We start from the raw sequence: 16,028 nt of genomic DNA on the forward strand, positions 1-16,028 counted from the left end.
TTTCTCACTACCCCATACTACCTTGCAATAGCTTAAATTTGGCCATAAAGGGTATCACTTAGATTGCAAAATCTCTATGCCATTCGATGGCTAATGCAGTACAAATCTGTACTACTCAATACATGTGGTGAAAAGACGCTAAAGATTTTAAGCTGTTGATATATAGTGCAGGCATTCTTCCCCAAGTACGACCTGCCTGTCACATCTTGGAGAATCAGGACCCATTGCATTTTCTGTCCAGTGCTGACTGCTGCCATACATTCAGAATGTTTGATCCCTTACTCATAGAAAAGCAAAGGATTAGAACCCACTCCAAGGAGACAGTTCATAAAGTTGCATTCAAGCCCAGTTTTTTTTTTTTTCTTTGATAATTTGTTTTTATTATTATTATTTCTGCCTGTGCACCCATTACGTTCTTTCAATGGAATGGAGGAAGAAGCACTACATGAAGATTGCATGTGCTCTTTATTTCATATCATAACTGCTCCAGTAGTTGAGAGCTAGGCGAATAAATGCAAATGGAGCATTCATTTAAATGCTTGTGTCATTTTGCCAGTTATTGTAGGATAAAGTCTGGCTGGTGAACTTGTATATCAGCTTGAGGGCTTGCTACTACTTGTTACATAATGGCTCACAGAATATTGGTTGATCAGTTTTGCACACATTTATACATATACATTCTGGTTTTAATAAAACTGGTGCAGGGGGAGATTTACTAAAGCTGGTGCAGCTTTTATTGTTAAAACTTAATTCAACATGCTGAAATTAGAAGCTGATTGGTTGCTATGCACGGCTGCACCAGATTCTGTGTGTTCCAGTTGTAGTAAATCTCCCTCACTGTGTCCTACTATTACTCATGTATTCTGCACTACTTGTAAGAATGTGGGACTGGTATACAATATTTGGAGCAAAAGACGACCTGAGCAGATTTTCTCAGCAACCAATCAGGTGACTCTTGGTTGCTGTGAGCACTTGCACAACTTTAGCAGCAGATTTTTTTTTTTCCTGTACATTGGCCACTGTGCGGCTCACACCAGTTGTATGAACATTGCTTGTTATTAAAAAGACATTATCTGTCTTCCACATGCTGTATATATATTGCCCATTACACTTGTATACAGCAACCTTGCATGTTGGTTTTATTGCATGCAGTTTGCATGGTGGTAACATAACTTATCTCGTCTGGCTGGATATGATTTTATGACCCGCTTTCATGTGGTTTCTGATGTCTTTATGTACTGTTGTATTTTGTACCAGAACATACATTTAAAAAGTGTATTTAAATAAAATATAGGTGGGTAAAGCAACACTTCAGATAGATGAGACATGATTAAATATACAGTAAAGATTGACAGCTATGAAATAAAATGAATAGGTCAGCCCCCAGTGTCTAGCCCATCTACCTGAGCTGTCTGAGTATTGTCTGTGCTCCCTCTCCTACATATAATACCATATGTCTGAGTTATCTTCATTCAGATCCGCACCTCTTGCCTTTTATCATCCCTAGATTGTTGCCAGCTATTCATTTGACTTTTAAACCGCTTCAATGAATGCATTAGACTTTTTTTTTTCTACTTGTGCTTTTTTTCTTGTGGCTGCCAAACAGGAGATGGATATGCTAAAGAGTACCTGTTACCATAGTAAGTATCATCTCATTCTTTGACCTATTTCCTTTCCTTTTTTTTACTTTTCCTCCAATCCTTGTGTGCTTTGCTTCATTCTATCGCGTCCTTGTTTTTAATTTGGTTACTCGTAAATAAGCCCCTTGTTTAATACTAATTGTCCTAGCCATTGCACTCAGTTGTACGATTGTGAGATGAGTAGTAGTTAGAAAGCAGCAAAGGTGGTAGATTACAGCCATCCAATCAATGGGGGTTAAAAAGCTGAATTCATGAACAGAATAGGAAAGTGTATGTTTGCACACAGGGTTTGTGTGGAGATAAATTTTAATTTTTATTGTAAATCTGCAGTGCCTTGTTGTTTTGAGCCCCTTATTGCTGACTCTCATAGATACCTGTTAAGGAGGTAACAAACAATGCGGAGGATAAAATGCACCTATAGTAGCATATAAGTATATTGGTGTTCATTGAGGAGCCCTGTGATACTATTCAGCAAAAAATGTCTTCATTATCTACCCCAGATGTTTAACCAGAGACCGAAAACAGGAGTGCTGAACAAATCACAGTTGGTAGCTATTTCTGTATCCTGAAGCTACCCTTTTTCACTGCCAGAGCCCTTCGTGACTGATTTAGGCTGCATGGAACCTTTAAAGCCAATATGAAATCACATTTTTATATTACATAGATGCAATTAGGTTGTCTTTTAAACTTAAGCATGTGGCAGGCTGCTTTCTTTTAATGTGTTGATGCTGCAGCCATTCATAACATTTCTGTGCTGATGTTGGAGATCTGAACAGCTGGTCTCCGCCCCTGTGCAGTCCTCCAATCAACAATTTTGTTTGTGGACCCCGAGTGTTTTTAATTGGTGCACTGCACAAGGGGCGTATAAAATGGGTCCAGATCTCCAGCTTGCTTCTGGTACAGGAGACAAGGATAAAGGCTGCAGCACCAACCCATTGTTAAAAAGATTAAAATAAATTTAAAGAAAAGTCTGCCACATACATTACTGCAGCATGACTGCACCCATGTTATAAGAGAGGTGCTTTCAACTGGGCTTTGAATAGTAATTCCATATAATGATACTAATAAGTCTGTCTTTGGTAGGAGAAAGCTGTTATTTTATCCAGATCATACTTCTGCAGAAGAGCAAAGGTCATCAAATCTAAGGGTCTTCAAACTGGGGCTAGATGTGGCCCTTTGCTTGCCATTATCTAGTCCTTGAGGCATAATTCCTGCCACTGACAAGGGGGCATAATTCCTGCCACTGACACCAACAGTGTGACACTATTCCACTGAAAACAAAAAATGGGGTACTTTTGTACTACTGACACCAACTATTTCTCCCCCCTAATACCAAGGATCGGGCATTGTCTACTCATACCGGGTGGGGGGGGGGGAGAGGGAATGGGGAATAACCGTTCTAGTGCAGCAGTGGTCTAATGCTCCAAATAAATGTACAAGTAACACTGAAATTGTGACAGGAGACCCCAGACACATCATGAATAAATGCTTGCAATTCTTTGCAAAAGAGAATAAATTACTTATGGGTTATTTCTAGTTTTACATGGCACCGATTGGATGTACTAAGAAAAATGTCAGCCTCCATTTCCAACAGCTTTCTGAAAATGCTGGCTTCAGAAGGACCGACACAGTAGCCAGGCTACAGACCCTTTTAGGAGGGGTTGGCAATTGGAGCCCATGTATTTCTCTTGCACGGGTTCCCTTCATAGTCACCCAGCCCCTTAACTGGCTTAGAACACCTTCTGGTGAACTAACATTTTTACCTAGTTGTAGCCGTTAGCTGTGTGGGTGGGGAGTTCACCTAGAGACCTTCTGAACGGTGGGTACACAGAAATTTAAATTTCCTTTTCCAGAAGCTTATTTGCATACAAGGTGGTATCAAAACGTTTTGAGACTACTTTTGTAACACACCAACAGATGGAAGCACAAGGCTGCCTCCATTAGTGTGCCGTGGGTGACCTGTCCCTCATGTCGAGGATCATTATCAGTGATAAAACCTGGGTGTACGGGGCTTCACACAGAATTTCATGTTTGCTTTGTTCTAACTTGTCCATGATGAAATGGCAGACATGGTAACACACGTGGTCAGAATAGCACCAGTTGCACAGCTCCCAATGTACACAGGACGGTGTCTTTTTACACACTGACTTATGAAGGTTGGTGCTCTCTGTGGCTGTGTCTGCAGCCTTGTGCTGCCATCTGTTGGCAAGTAACAAAGCTAGTCTGAAAACTTTTTGATACCACCTCGTATAGATTTCAGGGAGTGCCCCTTGTTAAACTTAATACTGCATAGAAATAGACTGACCAAAACTCAAAAAATGAAGGTGTATATAAATGTTCTCATTGCATGACAACGTGTGACAATAGCGAGTGTCCAGTTTTCCATGTATCATATAGATTGTGCTTCTACTCCATACAGTCATTCACACCTTGTGTCTGTTAATTAAATCTCACATTTAGACTATAGACACTGGAAGAAGCAATGTTGTGCTCTGATTACACTGAGCTGCATTCTTGTGGGCAGTGTTTATAAAGTATTTTTTCTAGTGACTGATCTGCTGCATTCTTATGAGTTTATAATTGGCCAGTACAAAAATGTGTTTGGGACAAGTGTTTAAAAAAAAAAAAAAATTTCTCAGCCATCCAGAATAAGTCTGTGAGGGTAGAGCTGAAAGAACTGTCAAAAAAGTAGTATTGCTCTGGTTGACATGCTGCTCCTGCGTAGCTAATACGTGCAGAATAGTTTGATTCACTAGTGAATCCCATACCCATGTGTAGTGTGTGACTTTTGGTACCCAACCCCTGCCTTCTATGTAAACTTTGAACGGCTCTTGAGAACAGAGGGCTGCAGATAAACAGGTACAGCTTGTGTATAAGGATTTGCTTCATCTCTCTGTATCACCTGAAGCTTGTCACGTCACTGGCTATATGTGAGGGTTTACAACCACTTGAAAGTAAATCTTATTTTAGTGCTTCTGTTGTGCACTTTGCAGTTTCGTTTTTCCACAATGCCTATAGCTACAAAGGTGAATGGGGCCTTATGTTAAAGTGAAGATGTGCCCAGACTATACACAGTAAAGTATTTACATATTTTGAATAAGGAATGAGAGAACTTTAACATCCCTGTACAGAGTACAGACCTATTATAATATTCATATACACCTTATATAATATAATTGAACAGCATTGTACCTAATATAGGTTGAGGAAGTAAAAAAAAAAAAAATCTTTGGTTTTGAATGATATATAAATACAGACTGCATGGAGATTTGGCAGGTGCACCATTGTATCATTGCTTGGGAGGCTTACAGATTGTTTCACTCCTTTTATTATTATTTTTAGAATGTACAATATGGAAAGGCTGATTTGAAAGCGGAAAACATATTTTTAATTTTGCTAACAAGTTTCTAATACATTAATAGTAATCCTAAAATACATCTGAATGGTTTCCTTTCTGTACTTGATGTTTAACTGCTTTTTAACAAAACTTTGGGAGGGAGGTTCAGCTTCCTTTTTCTTTCTTCTGGAAAAAACATAAATAACTAATGAATGTATTACACACTTCACATGACACGTGCTGGCTCTAGAAACATACACTGCATGGCCATCTGCTGGTATGCTAAATAATTCTGATCTGTATCATTTACAAACATGTATGTAAAGGTTTGAACAGTGGAAATCATGTATGTAAACTGTCTTATAATTCTGTTTGGATAGTCCTGTAATTCGGATACCCACTCCTGACAGCATTGGCAAGTGCCAGACTCACAGTGCAGTTTAGAAAGACAAGAACCTGCCACCAGCCTGCAGGACAATGAAGGATCGGTTGTAAACCAATGAGTTCATCTGCTTACTCTCCCCTCCTATAAGGACATATTTATTTAGAATGAGATGTTTTGGCAGGGGATTGTGACACCCACCATATAGCAGCTCTGCGAGAACAGCTCCATATACATCCCTGCAGTTATTTGCTATGGCTCAATTTTTTTGTCTTTGAATTGTGCCAAACCAATGAAGTACATTGCTTTGTTGCAAATGAAATAGACAGAATTCAAGTACTTTTGAAATTGGTATTAAAAATATCTCAATTGTACAGTATAGGACACAAGGCTTGTATTTATAGACTATGGGTTATATGCTGGCTACCACTGGAGACTGGCAAAAAAATTTTTTTTTTACTGTTCCCTTTTTTTTTTTTTTTTTTTTTTTCTGAAACCTGTATCAAGATCTGACTTTCTTATTGTACTACATAGCAGCTTCCAGACTGATACCCCTTGGTGTCGTACCTTGAGGACTGTATCTGGACCCCACTGTGTGGGGCCAGCCTTATAATGTTTGCTAAACACACTGCACTTTCTACCAAGGTGAGTGTCTGTCTAATGCAGGATCCAGTGTCCAAAGCAAAAAATATATAACAGGGATATTTAAATATTTAATTTTGTAATGACACTGAAGTTTAGCTTGTTAGAAGTGAAGACAACGGTTGTTGGTTTGGGTGTTATGTTGCCCTGCACCCAGCACTTTCCTATCTAATGATCCTGAGAGTTTTCAGAACTGTACTACCTACATGTGCTAGCCAGAGGTTGCAAAGAGGAAAAGAACAGTACAAAAGAAGGGAAGGCTCCCCATATCCTGTGGTTGCACCAACATAACATGCAAATCGTAGCATGTGGAAAAACAAAATACTATAAAGGTTATTGAACATAAAGAAGTCCTAACCCATAAAACCAATTGAAAACATGCATAAATAATGCATTCAAAAGACATTTACCCCATATATGAAGCATGGCTAAAGTACCCACAGAAGGGAAAATCGTCTTTTTTTTGCTGTCGGACAGACCAAGGTCTGACATAAAGGCAAACACAGGCACACAGATAGGAAAGGTTGCAGACAAAACGCAACATGCCGACAACACACAGTAATGCTACAGATAACAGAACAAAGGTAAGCGCTCATGCCCAGCGAACAAGAACATCAGAGATAATAGAGGCCAATAGTGAAAGATAACAAAACATAGCAGGGTAGACGTCCAGCAATGAAGAGAAAACCAACACACCGAGAAGTTGATTCTGAAGCAGAATTTACTGGAGTCTCATATCGGCAAAAAAAGTTACAAACATTTCAAGAACATGATGGCCATCTTTTTCAAGGTCTGTCACTGTCTCTTGTCGCCTTGAAAAAGAGCCAGTGTATTCTTAAGGATTTAATCAATGGTGCACCCAAAGTTTTAACAGCTGATGTCCAGACAAATGCTCCAAGGGATTGTTTACACTTGATTCAAAATGTGGCATTGGACACGCTTCTTAAACACTGAATGTCAAAGCACCTGATAGGTACATAAAATGGTTACTTGACAGTCCTGTTCACATGTTGTGGTTGCTTTGCTTCAAATATTTTACCCCATGTCAATTTTTTTGACGCTCGAAAGCCTTCATAGAAGTCTGTGACAACAGTTGCTTGGAGCACCTGAAACTTTTGATGGGCTTTTGTTCAGTGTTAGCCTCGCTTTGTTTTAAAGGTATTGCAGGTAGGAGATATCCCAGGATGCACTGGGAACCAACAAGCGAACCGGACAGATGTCGTCAACAGTCACTTCCAGTTTATGTGTATACTGTATATTCTGGAAGTGTCTCATACAGACGTCACTGGTGAGCAGCAGTAGGAAGGTGAGCTGGGTCCAGACTGCAGCGGAGCAACTAGCAGACGGTACATGTGGTGTGCAACATGGGGGCGATATAGCAGAAGGTGAGCAAGGACCGGAGAGATAGAAATGAGCGGCAGAGGATCAGCAGGGGTTACTATTGAGTGGAAGATCAGCAGAGCTGGGGGTTACTACTGAAGAGGGGGTAAGCAGAGCTAGGTAGGGATTACTAAGTAATGGGGGGCATCATCAGCGCTGGGGGTACTACTGAGCAGGGAATCTGATAAACAAGGTTACTAATGAGCTGGGGATCTGCTGAGTGGGGGTATTACTGAGCAGGAATTCTACTGGGCCCCTTTAAAACAAATTGAAAATCAACAAACACAGGGCATTTGCCAAGCTTTATCAAAGCATCAAAAACACATTAAAAAAAGCATGCTGAAGTGGTAGGTGCTTCAATGTGTGTTAAAGTCAAAGCAAGTGTAAATGAGCCCTAAGAGTTCATCGGGAGAAGGCTTTTTTTCTGTCCAGATTGTTTCCTCCAGCGAGTACCTTTTTTAGAGGGCACTTTTTTTTAATGCTACATATAAGGGGTAGATGTTTCTTGCCTACATCTTCGGGGATTTGTTTTTATGCATTAGGGTTTCTTTTTCTAGAAGTATAATTAATATATTTTTCTTTTCATACTTTGTTATTGGTTTGAATTTTTTGGTGGTCTGACCTAAAACCAACACATGCCTAAGTGCTTATTTGTGTCTTCATGATAGCGATATTCTCCTTTTGGTATTGATGTTCTTGGGCCTGAAGTCCTCTCCAGAATTTGTCACACCAGCATTGTAACTCATCATAGATTTACAATAGGGCAATACTCTCAATACTAGAGAGATGGCACGTACAGCCCAATTTTAGCCTATGAGGAGTCACTGCATGAGAAGATTTTGGGCCAGAGGATTTAAACACCAGAGAAGGCTCCTGGTGTCATGGAGAGGTAAGTGAGCATCAGATTGAGAGAAGTCTAGGTTAGTTGGGTTAGGGATTGAGGAATTGTTTTTTTTTTTTTTTTTTTTTTTTTTTTTTTTTAAGTGAACTTGTATTTTTAAACCCAAGTTGTCAGACAGTAATTAAACAACATACATTGGACAATTATCTAATAGTGGATTACTAAATACAATTTTCAACAGATTACATCTTTACAACAAGTTTTTTATGGCAAAGTAGAGAACCTTTGCCTTGCAGCAAAGATAAAATTTACATACAGTAATGCTTTGTTGCTTAATTTACACTCCTAGTTGTCTTACATTTTTCTTATTTGTAAGCGATGCCACATTTCCACACATTAATGCACAGCTTCAGTGCACTTTCACAGCAGGGAGTTCACCTTTGGTAGAGTGAGTCACTTTGCTCTATAAGAATTCAAATGTTGGTTACTGGTCTCAGGTGTCAAGCACACTGAGAACTTCACAGCCAATATAGATAGAGGGCCATAGTTCTTGACGTTTGTACATATAGTAAAACTTTTACATACATATTTGCAAATGGTTTGTATGGATCTACCATGAATTTGCTTTTTTACACTTGCTACCCATTACCGCAATTATAAAAGGAGGTACACACAAGTGTGTAATAGTATTCAGAGGTGTCTGTCTTTGCAAAGAACAATATCAATCATTTTTTCCATCTGATCCTTCTTACAGAGTCTCATCATGAGCCAACCTACAGAGATGACAGTGATGCTGCAACCTTCAAGCAGACTCTTCCAGATCTTACCCCAGACGAGCCATCTGAATCTCTCGTCTTTCCAGCAGTGGACAAACCAAATGAAGGAGAAAATGCTTCTGCTGAGGAGGACCTTCCCAAAGTCCACACAGAAACTGCTCCCAAAGAACACAAAGAGCCTGAACCTCAGAACGTTGACTCTTCTCCTGCTGCCGCACCAGCTGCAGAGGAAGTAGCGGCGGCTCAACCAGAGGCCGCACAGGCTGAAACCGCACAGGTCGATGCTGGCAGCGACGAATCTCCCGGCAAATCCCCCTCCAAAAAGAAGAAGAAATTCCGCACTCCTTCCTTTCTGAAGAAGAGCAAGAAGAAGAGCGAGTCGTAGAGAGCTGCAGGAACACTGTCATGTTTCTAAGAGTTCCATTAACCACTAGAATGTACCCAATCTTATTGTTTGTCTCCATTATATAAAGGAATGCCAGAAAATTCCGTAACTGATTCTGCTAGTCATAGTTTGATTGTGAAAGGTTAAACCTGGAAAGTCACTTCCATGTAAGGTGCTAACCTGTGTGTTCAGCAGCTAATGACACAAACTGTTCACTTCACATAGCTTTTCAGTTGTGATTGTACAGCTCAGCTGAATAGCTAAATGCACTCCAAATAGCTTGCGATTGCCACTTTTTGTTAACACTCGGGCATGTCTTATGTAAATAGCTGGCTTTTGCTTTGCTCTGCAGGGGAAAAGGCATGTACACATCAGAGCTCAGCACCTTCCTATACATTGATGAAACTTTTCAACCTTGTGACCCAACAGGCTTGCCGTCATTCCTCGCTGTGCGTACACCAAGCTGCTTTACACTCAGTCCCTTACCTAACCAGGGCTTTCATGGGGTAGTCTTGGTTCTAGCTGAATAATCTAAGCAAGTAATTGGCTGTTTGCTGGCGTCATTTGTGCTTCTTTTCACTAGGAACTGCTGCTGCCTTAATGACATGGAATGATCACCCATACCACTTCTTCACTGTATAACCGTGTGGCTGTCACATTCGTTTTACGATCACAAGAATGAATGGATAGAAACTCTGATGAATTGTGAATTCATTTCAAACACACCATCACATGTATGCTTTATAACTGGATCCCTTACCTTTCTTGGTGTGTCTGCTATCTTCTTAATTCCAGCCAGTTCTATTGTGAGTTTTAGTCCCACAGCAGAACTGTCACTAAAAGTCTACTGGAAAGTGAATGAATTGCTTGAAAAGGTGTATTCCCAGCAGCAGTGGATAGTGACACTGCCTGCTTCCACATTTACCTGCCTCTCTTCCTAATTGTTGGTCCTTCCGCAGGGTAGACTTGTAAGTGTGAAGGTACTAAATGGATCCTATGACGCTCACATTGCATTTTTAACCAAATGTATGTACTAATACATTGCTTTGGAAATAGAACAGCTACTATAGGAAGACCACTGCAGGCTATTGCTTAATAACCAAAAGCTCTATGCACATCTCAACACATTCCAACATTTCAGTTGCATTGGTTAAAATTGCTACTGCATCCAATATTGAGTAATATATTGCCTATAAAAGTGGAGAGAGCCATTCTGTGGGCTAAACCCCCAGTCAGGAGAATGCTGCAAGGGGTACTACCTGGTCAGTATTTAATTGGCATGGCCAGTGAAGGTGGAACTTAAAGGGTCAATCCAGCCAGGTTTTTCTGAAACATCAGCAGGTAGAATGGCCCTCTGGCTTATTGCATCTCCTCCTGACTAGAGTGGCGTGATTTGCTGTTTGGAGTTTTGGCTCTTCCACAAACATACTCTCGTAGTAGGAGGCTTTGAGGTTCTGCTTGCTTCCACCAAGATCTGTAACTAAGTTTACTGTTAAAAGAAAAAAAAGGTATATTATTCTGCTGAAAAGTGGTAGCCATTGGTCCGGCCTATAAATACACCACCAAGGCCAACGCTTGGCTAGCATTGAACTAATTTAGCAGATATCCATTCAGCTCACAACTTGGCTCCCTACAAACTTTAATATATTTCTGCTTTGGTTTTTTAACTGTGAATTTTATTTGAAGCAGAGTCAATGTAACTTGCTTTGTAAATCCATCAACTTTTAGTCATAAATACCTGGAATGCTGTATGTGTTCATAGTGATGGCACTTCGTACCATAGGGAAGGGTTATTTAACATTAATAATATCACTTACCAGGAACAATACACCTGGTTGTGTCTGCAAATTAAAGTCTTCCATGACAAAACGATGAAAATACATTTTCTTTTTTAACAAGCTCAGCCTAGGGAGAAGGTCTCGTTAACTTCAGAGGTAACCCAGACCGTTCTGGTCAGTTGTAGCATTTTACCTGAATTCTTTAGAGGGAATTTACTGTGAATGAGAAGTATTACAGGGATCAGTTTTCTTTTAAATCTCAAAGAACATTCTTTTATATTGCACTCAGTTTCTTTGGAAATGCACTGTGCACCCCAACACCCAAATTTTTTGTTTGATATTTTTGTTTTTTTAATTCTGGCAAAGCTGTTACAGTGAAAAGCGGTGAATTCTACATTCTTATTTTGTTCACAACTTTATTTGGGGAAGGAAAGGAGAATTCCATGAACCTCCTTGCTGAGATTTGGGCTTTACCATGTTACAGGGAGGTGTCAGGTGCTAAGTTACACTGAAACTAATTTACAGGATTCATCTACAGCTCCGCCTGCTGCTGATTTCCTGTATTGCAGCCCATTGGCAGTCAGCAATTCATTCTGAATGCTTATACAGAGGTCTGAGTTGGTGGCGTCATGGAAATCCCCTTGAAATCTATATTTTCTTAATAAAATGCTACACAAAGTTTTAACTGGACGTCATAAATGAATGGCATTATTTTCTACCTGCAATATGAAGGATGCAACTCTTTATAGAATGTCACTGCCTCAATCACCTTCTTAGACTTTGGACTATTATTTGGAAATAAATAACTTTTTTGTATTTATATATATATATGTATGATTTAACCTACTTTATCATTATATGAGGAGGTGATGTAATAAAGGGTTGTTTTGGTTATTGCATTACCGTCCTGCAACTGTATTACTCCTGCATGTAGGTAATGCTTTTAATGTATGAACAGATGTACTCTTTACACCCCACAAGTCTTACACTAGTCCTTATTCTTACAGGTTCTCTTCTTAAATTGCTCCTGTCTTGGTATACAGTAAAGGAGGCTGTTTTGATTGTATAAAACCATGTTTAGTCTACGTGTGGACAAATCCCTGAAGCCAGGCAGATATTTTACCTAACTATTTAAAGAAGCCTTCTGACTATAGAATACTTTTTTCATTTTCGGTGAAATGTGTGATTTTCAGCTCTTGGCTGCTAAATTCCACATGTAAAGGTCCATTCATCGACTACTTGTATTTCAGTTATTGAATGGGGTCTAGTTGGGCTTCTTATATCTTTGGGACCACAGCAGTTGGCTCTCCCTACCTCCCTTGACTATGCAGTGCTTGACCTCTATTGATTTTTTTTTATATCCTGCAGACATTTTTGTGACCATTACATGGAAAATACAAAATTGCCCATAGGGTGCAGATCCCTTATTATGGTTGAGGTCGGTCCTAGCTCCTCCGGCTTGGTACAATGGCCTATTCTGCAAGACACAAAAAGCAGGCACCACCCACCCAAAGGATTACATACCAGTTTAGTGTGGACAGGCCTTATAAGTTAACCAACCCTCAATTCAGCCCCGTCAGTATACTGGGAGCTTTCAAAGTCACTATAGCATGGATTGCCTCATACCACTAGGATACAATTTGTTCCTAATGAACTGCTTTACGCTAGAACAAAATGGCTTCCTCCATTGTGTACCTAAGGCAGAGATAACCTGATGGGACATCCTACTATCCACTAAAGCCTCTGGCTTATGTAACTCTGCATTGAAATGTTGCCGGCTTCATATGATTCTTGTGTGGAAGCTTTTGCTTTATATTGGTTGATGCATATCCTTCATCTCCTTATTTTTGCAATTATTTGAGTTCCAGGTCTTTGTATCGCAGTTTAGTATAGTAATGTACTGATACACATTTCAAAAGGGTCATGTATTATTTTTTTCCCCTCTTCTTTCCTTGTACTGTTATTTTACTCACAATAAAATTGTTTAAACTCTGAAGTGTCTTGTAAAATTGTATTACGGTGGAATGTTAATGAAGTCTACATACAAGTCACTTATTTCTCATTTGTGATGTCATAACTATCAGTATTCTGGCATCAAAAGCCTAAGAGTGTTAAATGTATGAAGGGCTAATGCTAGGTACACACGGGCCGAAAATTAGCCAAAAACAATTGGTTCAGCAAGAACCAACTGACTTTCGACCCTTATCCAATAGAAGCCAGTCTCGCAGTCTGCTTCTGTCAAACAAGCATGCTGGAAAACCAGCATCCACAGCCAATGGTTGTGATCGCTGGTCATTGTGTTCTGGCAGGGGGCAGTCCCCCGTTCAGAACACAATAGCTCAGTGGGGTGATAACCGCACTAAAGTTAGATATGTTAGTATGGAAATCTGTATGGGTTTCTTGTGTTTAGCCCACTGGGTTGAACAGAAAAAAAAAAAAAACAATGGTGATTTAGCTTAAGCTGGGGACACGCACTGTTTTATCTATTTAGGTACCAAAAACACCTGTTTGATCCTGGAATTTTGTCAGCTGATAACCTGTGCTGTTTGCTGCATTCTTATCTGTTACATTCTTCTGAGGACTATGGAGTCCTGCCTATCAATGTTATGGAAAAGAGAGGGTGGAGAGTTTTCAGTAGACCTGTTCTGTTTTCTAATATAGTACAGTGAGGTAGCAATATCACTCTAGAACAGGAAGTGTTACTAGGAGGATTACCAGTGAAAATAAAGGGGAAGAAATACCTAAAAATGCAAACTAATAAAGCCGTCATATCTGAGTGGTACTCTGCAATATATTTAAAGCAGAACGTAACCATTCTTAAAGTAGAATTTCATGCAAAATCTAACTCATCTTAAAATGCTCTCTCCCGTTTCCTAACACCTATTCTGACTAACCTGTATAAGAAAGAGCTGTATACTTGCCTATTTTAAGGCCAGTTTGGTCTGGTCACATGATTCGGCTCGACTGTGAGCAAGCAGCAGCTGCAGGGAAGAGGAGGAAGCACCAACAGAATTACCATTGCAGCTTCCAGGCATTCCAGCTGTTGTCGAGTACTCTCTCCTCTCCCCTGCACTTGCCGCTGGCTGACACAGGAGATCACGTGACAAGACCAGAGCAGCCTGAAAATAGGTGTATATACATCTTTCTTACACAGCATAGGAGGAAGGAGGGAACATTTTTAAGATTAGTTAGGTTTTGCCTGGAATTCTACTTTCAATTACCTCCCCCGCCTCTCTTCCACAGAGTGTGGTTTTTTTTTTTTTAAATAAAAATGCATGTGCGCAGATGTGCTGCTGGTCTATTGCAGGCATTTAGGAGCTGGCAGAGACCATGCTTGCACACAAACACTGACAGCTTCAGGTGGATGCACACTAGTGCCCCATGACATTTGTAGGAGTGTGGGGAAGTCTGTCACAAACTTGTGACTTAGTAACATACTATCCCAGGAGAGAGCAATACCCAGTCTAGGCCAGAAACCTAGAAGTGCTGCTTAGCAGAACAAAAATCAAATTTAAAAATGCCTTTTTTTTTACCATTTTTTTGAGTAAGAGGGAGAAAGGAGGGACAAAATAAGTTGTTTTTTTGGGTTGCTGAGTTCCACTTTAAATTTTGTTTTCAGGTTTATATATATGAGACAAGTTCTATAGAATGTTCTTTTGTACAGTCATCATAGACATGTTTGGGTGGGAGATTAGAGCACCAGGTTGAAAATGCGGGTACCCGTGACAGGGCAGTCGTTGACGGTGCATCCCTTGCTTTGAGGCAGGACCCAGTTTTGGCACCGGTCTTGGCATCCAATTTCAGACACGCAACAAATGTCCTGCTTGACAAAAAGCAAATTCTCATGTCACAATTCCTCAGATAAATTATGGGCTCAATGTTGGCTTCCTTTGTGCACGGCTTAAAAAGAAAAAAAAAACCCTGTCTCTTCTACTTCTATGTGTTTCAACTGGAGTCAATCCCTGATATGCTAGTCCTAGAGGACATTGAGGCAGTGTTGGAGGAAGATGCAGAAAATTTCTCACCCATATTCACTATATTGCAGAGGTAGCTTCACACAACATGCTTGCCAACGTTGAAAAGGCCATTGCCTCTGTCTGCAAAATCTTGGCATAATGCAGATTGACTCTTTCATCTTGCCTTTTCCCCTTGGGCACAGAGAGCTATGAAAATGTCCATATCACTCCCCCCAAAAATCTTCGCTGAGCTCTATCCAGTGGTAAAAGAGTTTAAAAAAAAAAGTGGGTTATTCTTGTGGTTGTCTGCTGTCTCAAACAAACATTTCACTGTACCTATTGAAGATGTTCCTTCTTTTAAAGATTCTGATGACAGAAAATGTAAGATGCTCTTAAAAGCCCTTTAATCTGGCAGGCCCAGCCCTGCAACCTGCACTTGCTGCTATTTCTGTATGTCAAACTTCAGCTAATTGGGCTAGGACAGTGAATAACCGTCTTTCATGTTCATCCCTTTGTAGAGCAATTACAACAACTGCCTTCTGCTCTTTTCTGTGTAGATGCTCTGAGACACATCACAAGACAATAAGCCAGAATGGCTTTAACCTCAAACATATGCACAGATTCACATAGACAAGCTGATATTTTTCACTTGCACTGATAAACGCAAGTCTTTGGGTTTTAATTTTAAATATTGGATTTTATACTGTTAAAATTGTACTTTTATGGAATTTGGTGTTACTGTGTTGTCACTATAACACTGGTAAGATATATGTAAAGTCCCATGTTTGATTTTGATGGATTTTTTTATTTATTAATTTGCCTTAGAGATAATACCAACCGGTGCTATTTCTTAGTAATGACCATTGGATTGCTGATCTATCTTCTGCATATGCACAGAATCCCCTTACTAA

The 16,028-nt window shown here is 39.9% G+C and overlaps 1 protein-coding gene across 14 annotated transcripts in view; it reads left to right on the plus strand.

The window, feature by feature from the left end:
* Window positions 1-13,157, plus strand: part of ADD1 (adducin 1) — a 110,870-nt gene extending 97,713 nt beyond the window's left edge. For 9 of the 14 annotated variants that reach the window (XM_089691538.1, XM_089691537.1, XM_089691545.1 and 6 more), the window contains one exon: window positions 8,977-13,157. In XM_089691538.1, the coding sequence (XP_089547664.1) occupies window positions 8,977-9,383 (407 nt within the window). In that variant the 3' untranslated portion in view covers window positions 9,384-13,157. Of the gene's footprint in view, window positions 1-1,606; window positions 1,642-8,976 lie in introns of those variants that run through there. The other 5 variants (XM_089691547.1, XM_089691550.1, XM_089691549.1 and 2 more) reach the window with 2 other exon arrangements.
* The last annotated feature ends 2,871 nt before the right edge of the window (window positions 13,158-16,028 follow it).

The sequence above is a fragment of the Staurois parvus genome, unplaced genomic scaffold (genome assembly GCF_062004578.1).
Source record: "Staurois parvus isolate SC_StPar_1 unplaced genomic scaffold, SC_StPar_1.0 ptg000564l, whole genome shotgun sequence".
NCBI lineage: Eukaryota > Metazoa > Chordata > Amphibia > Anura > Ranidae > Staurois > Staurois parvus.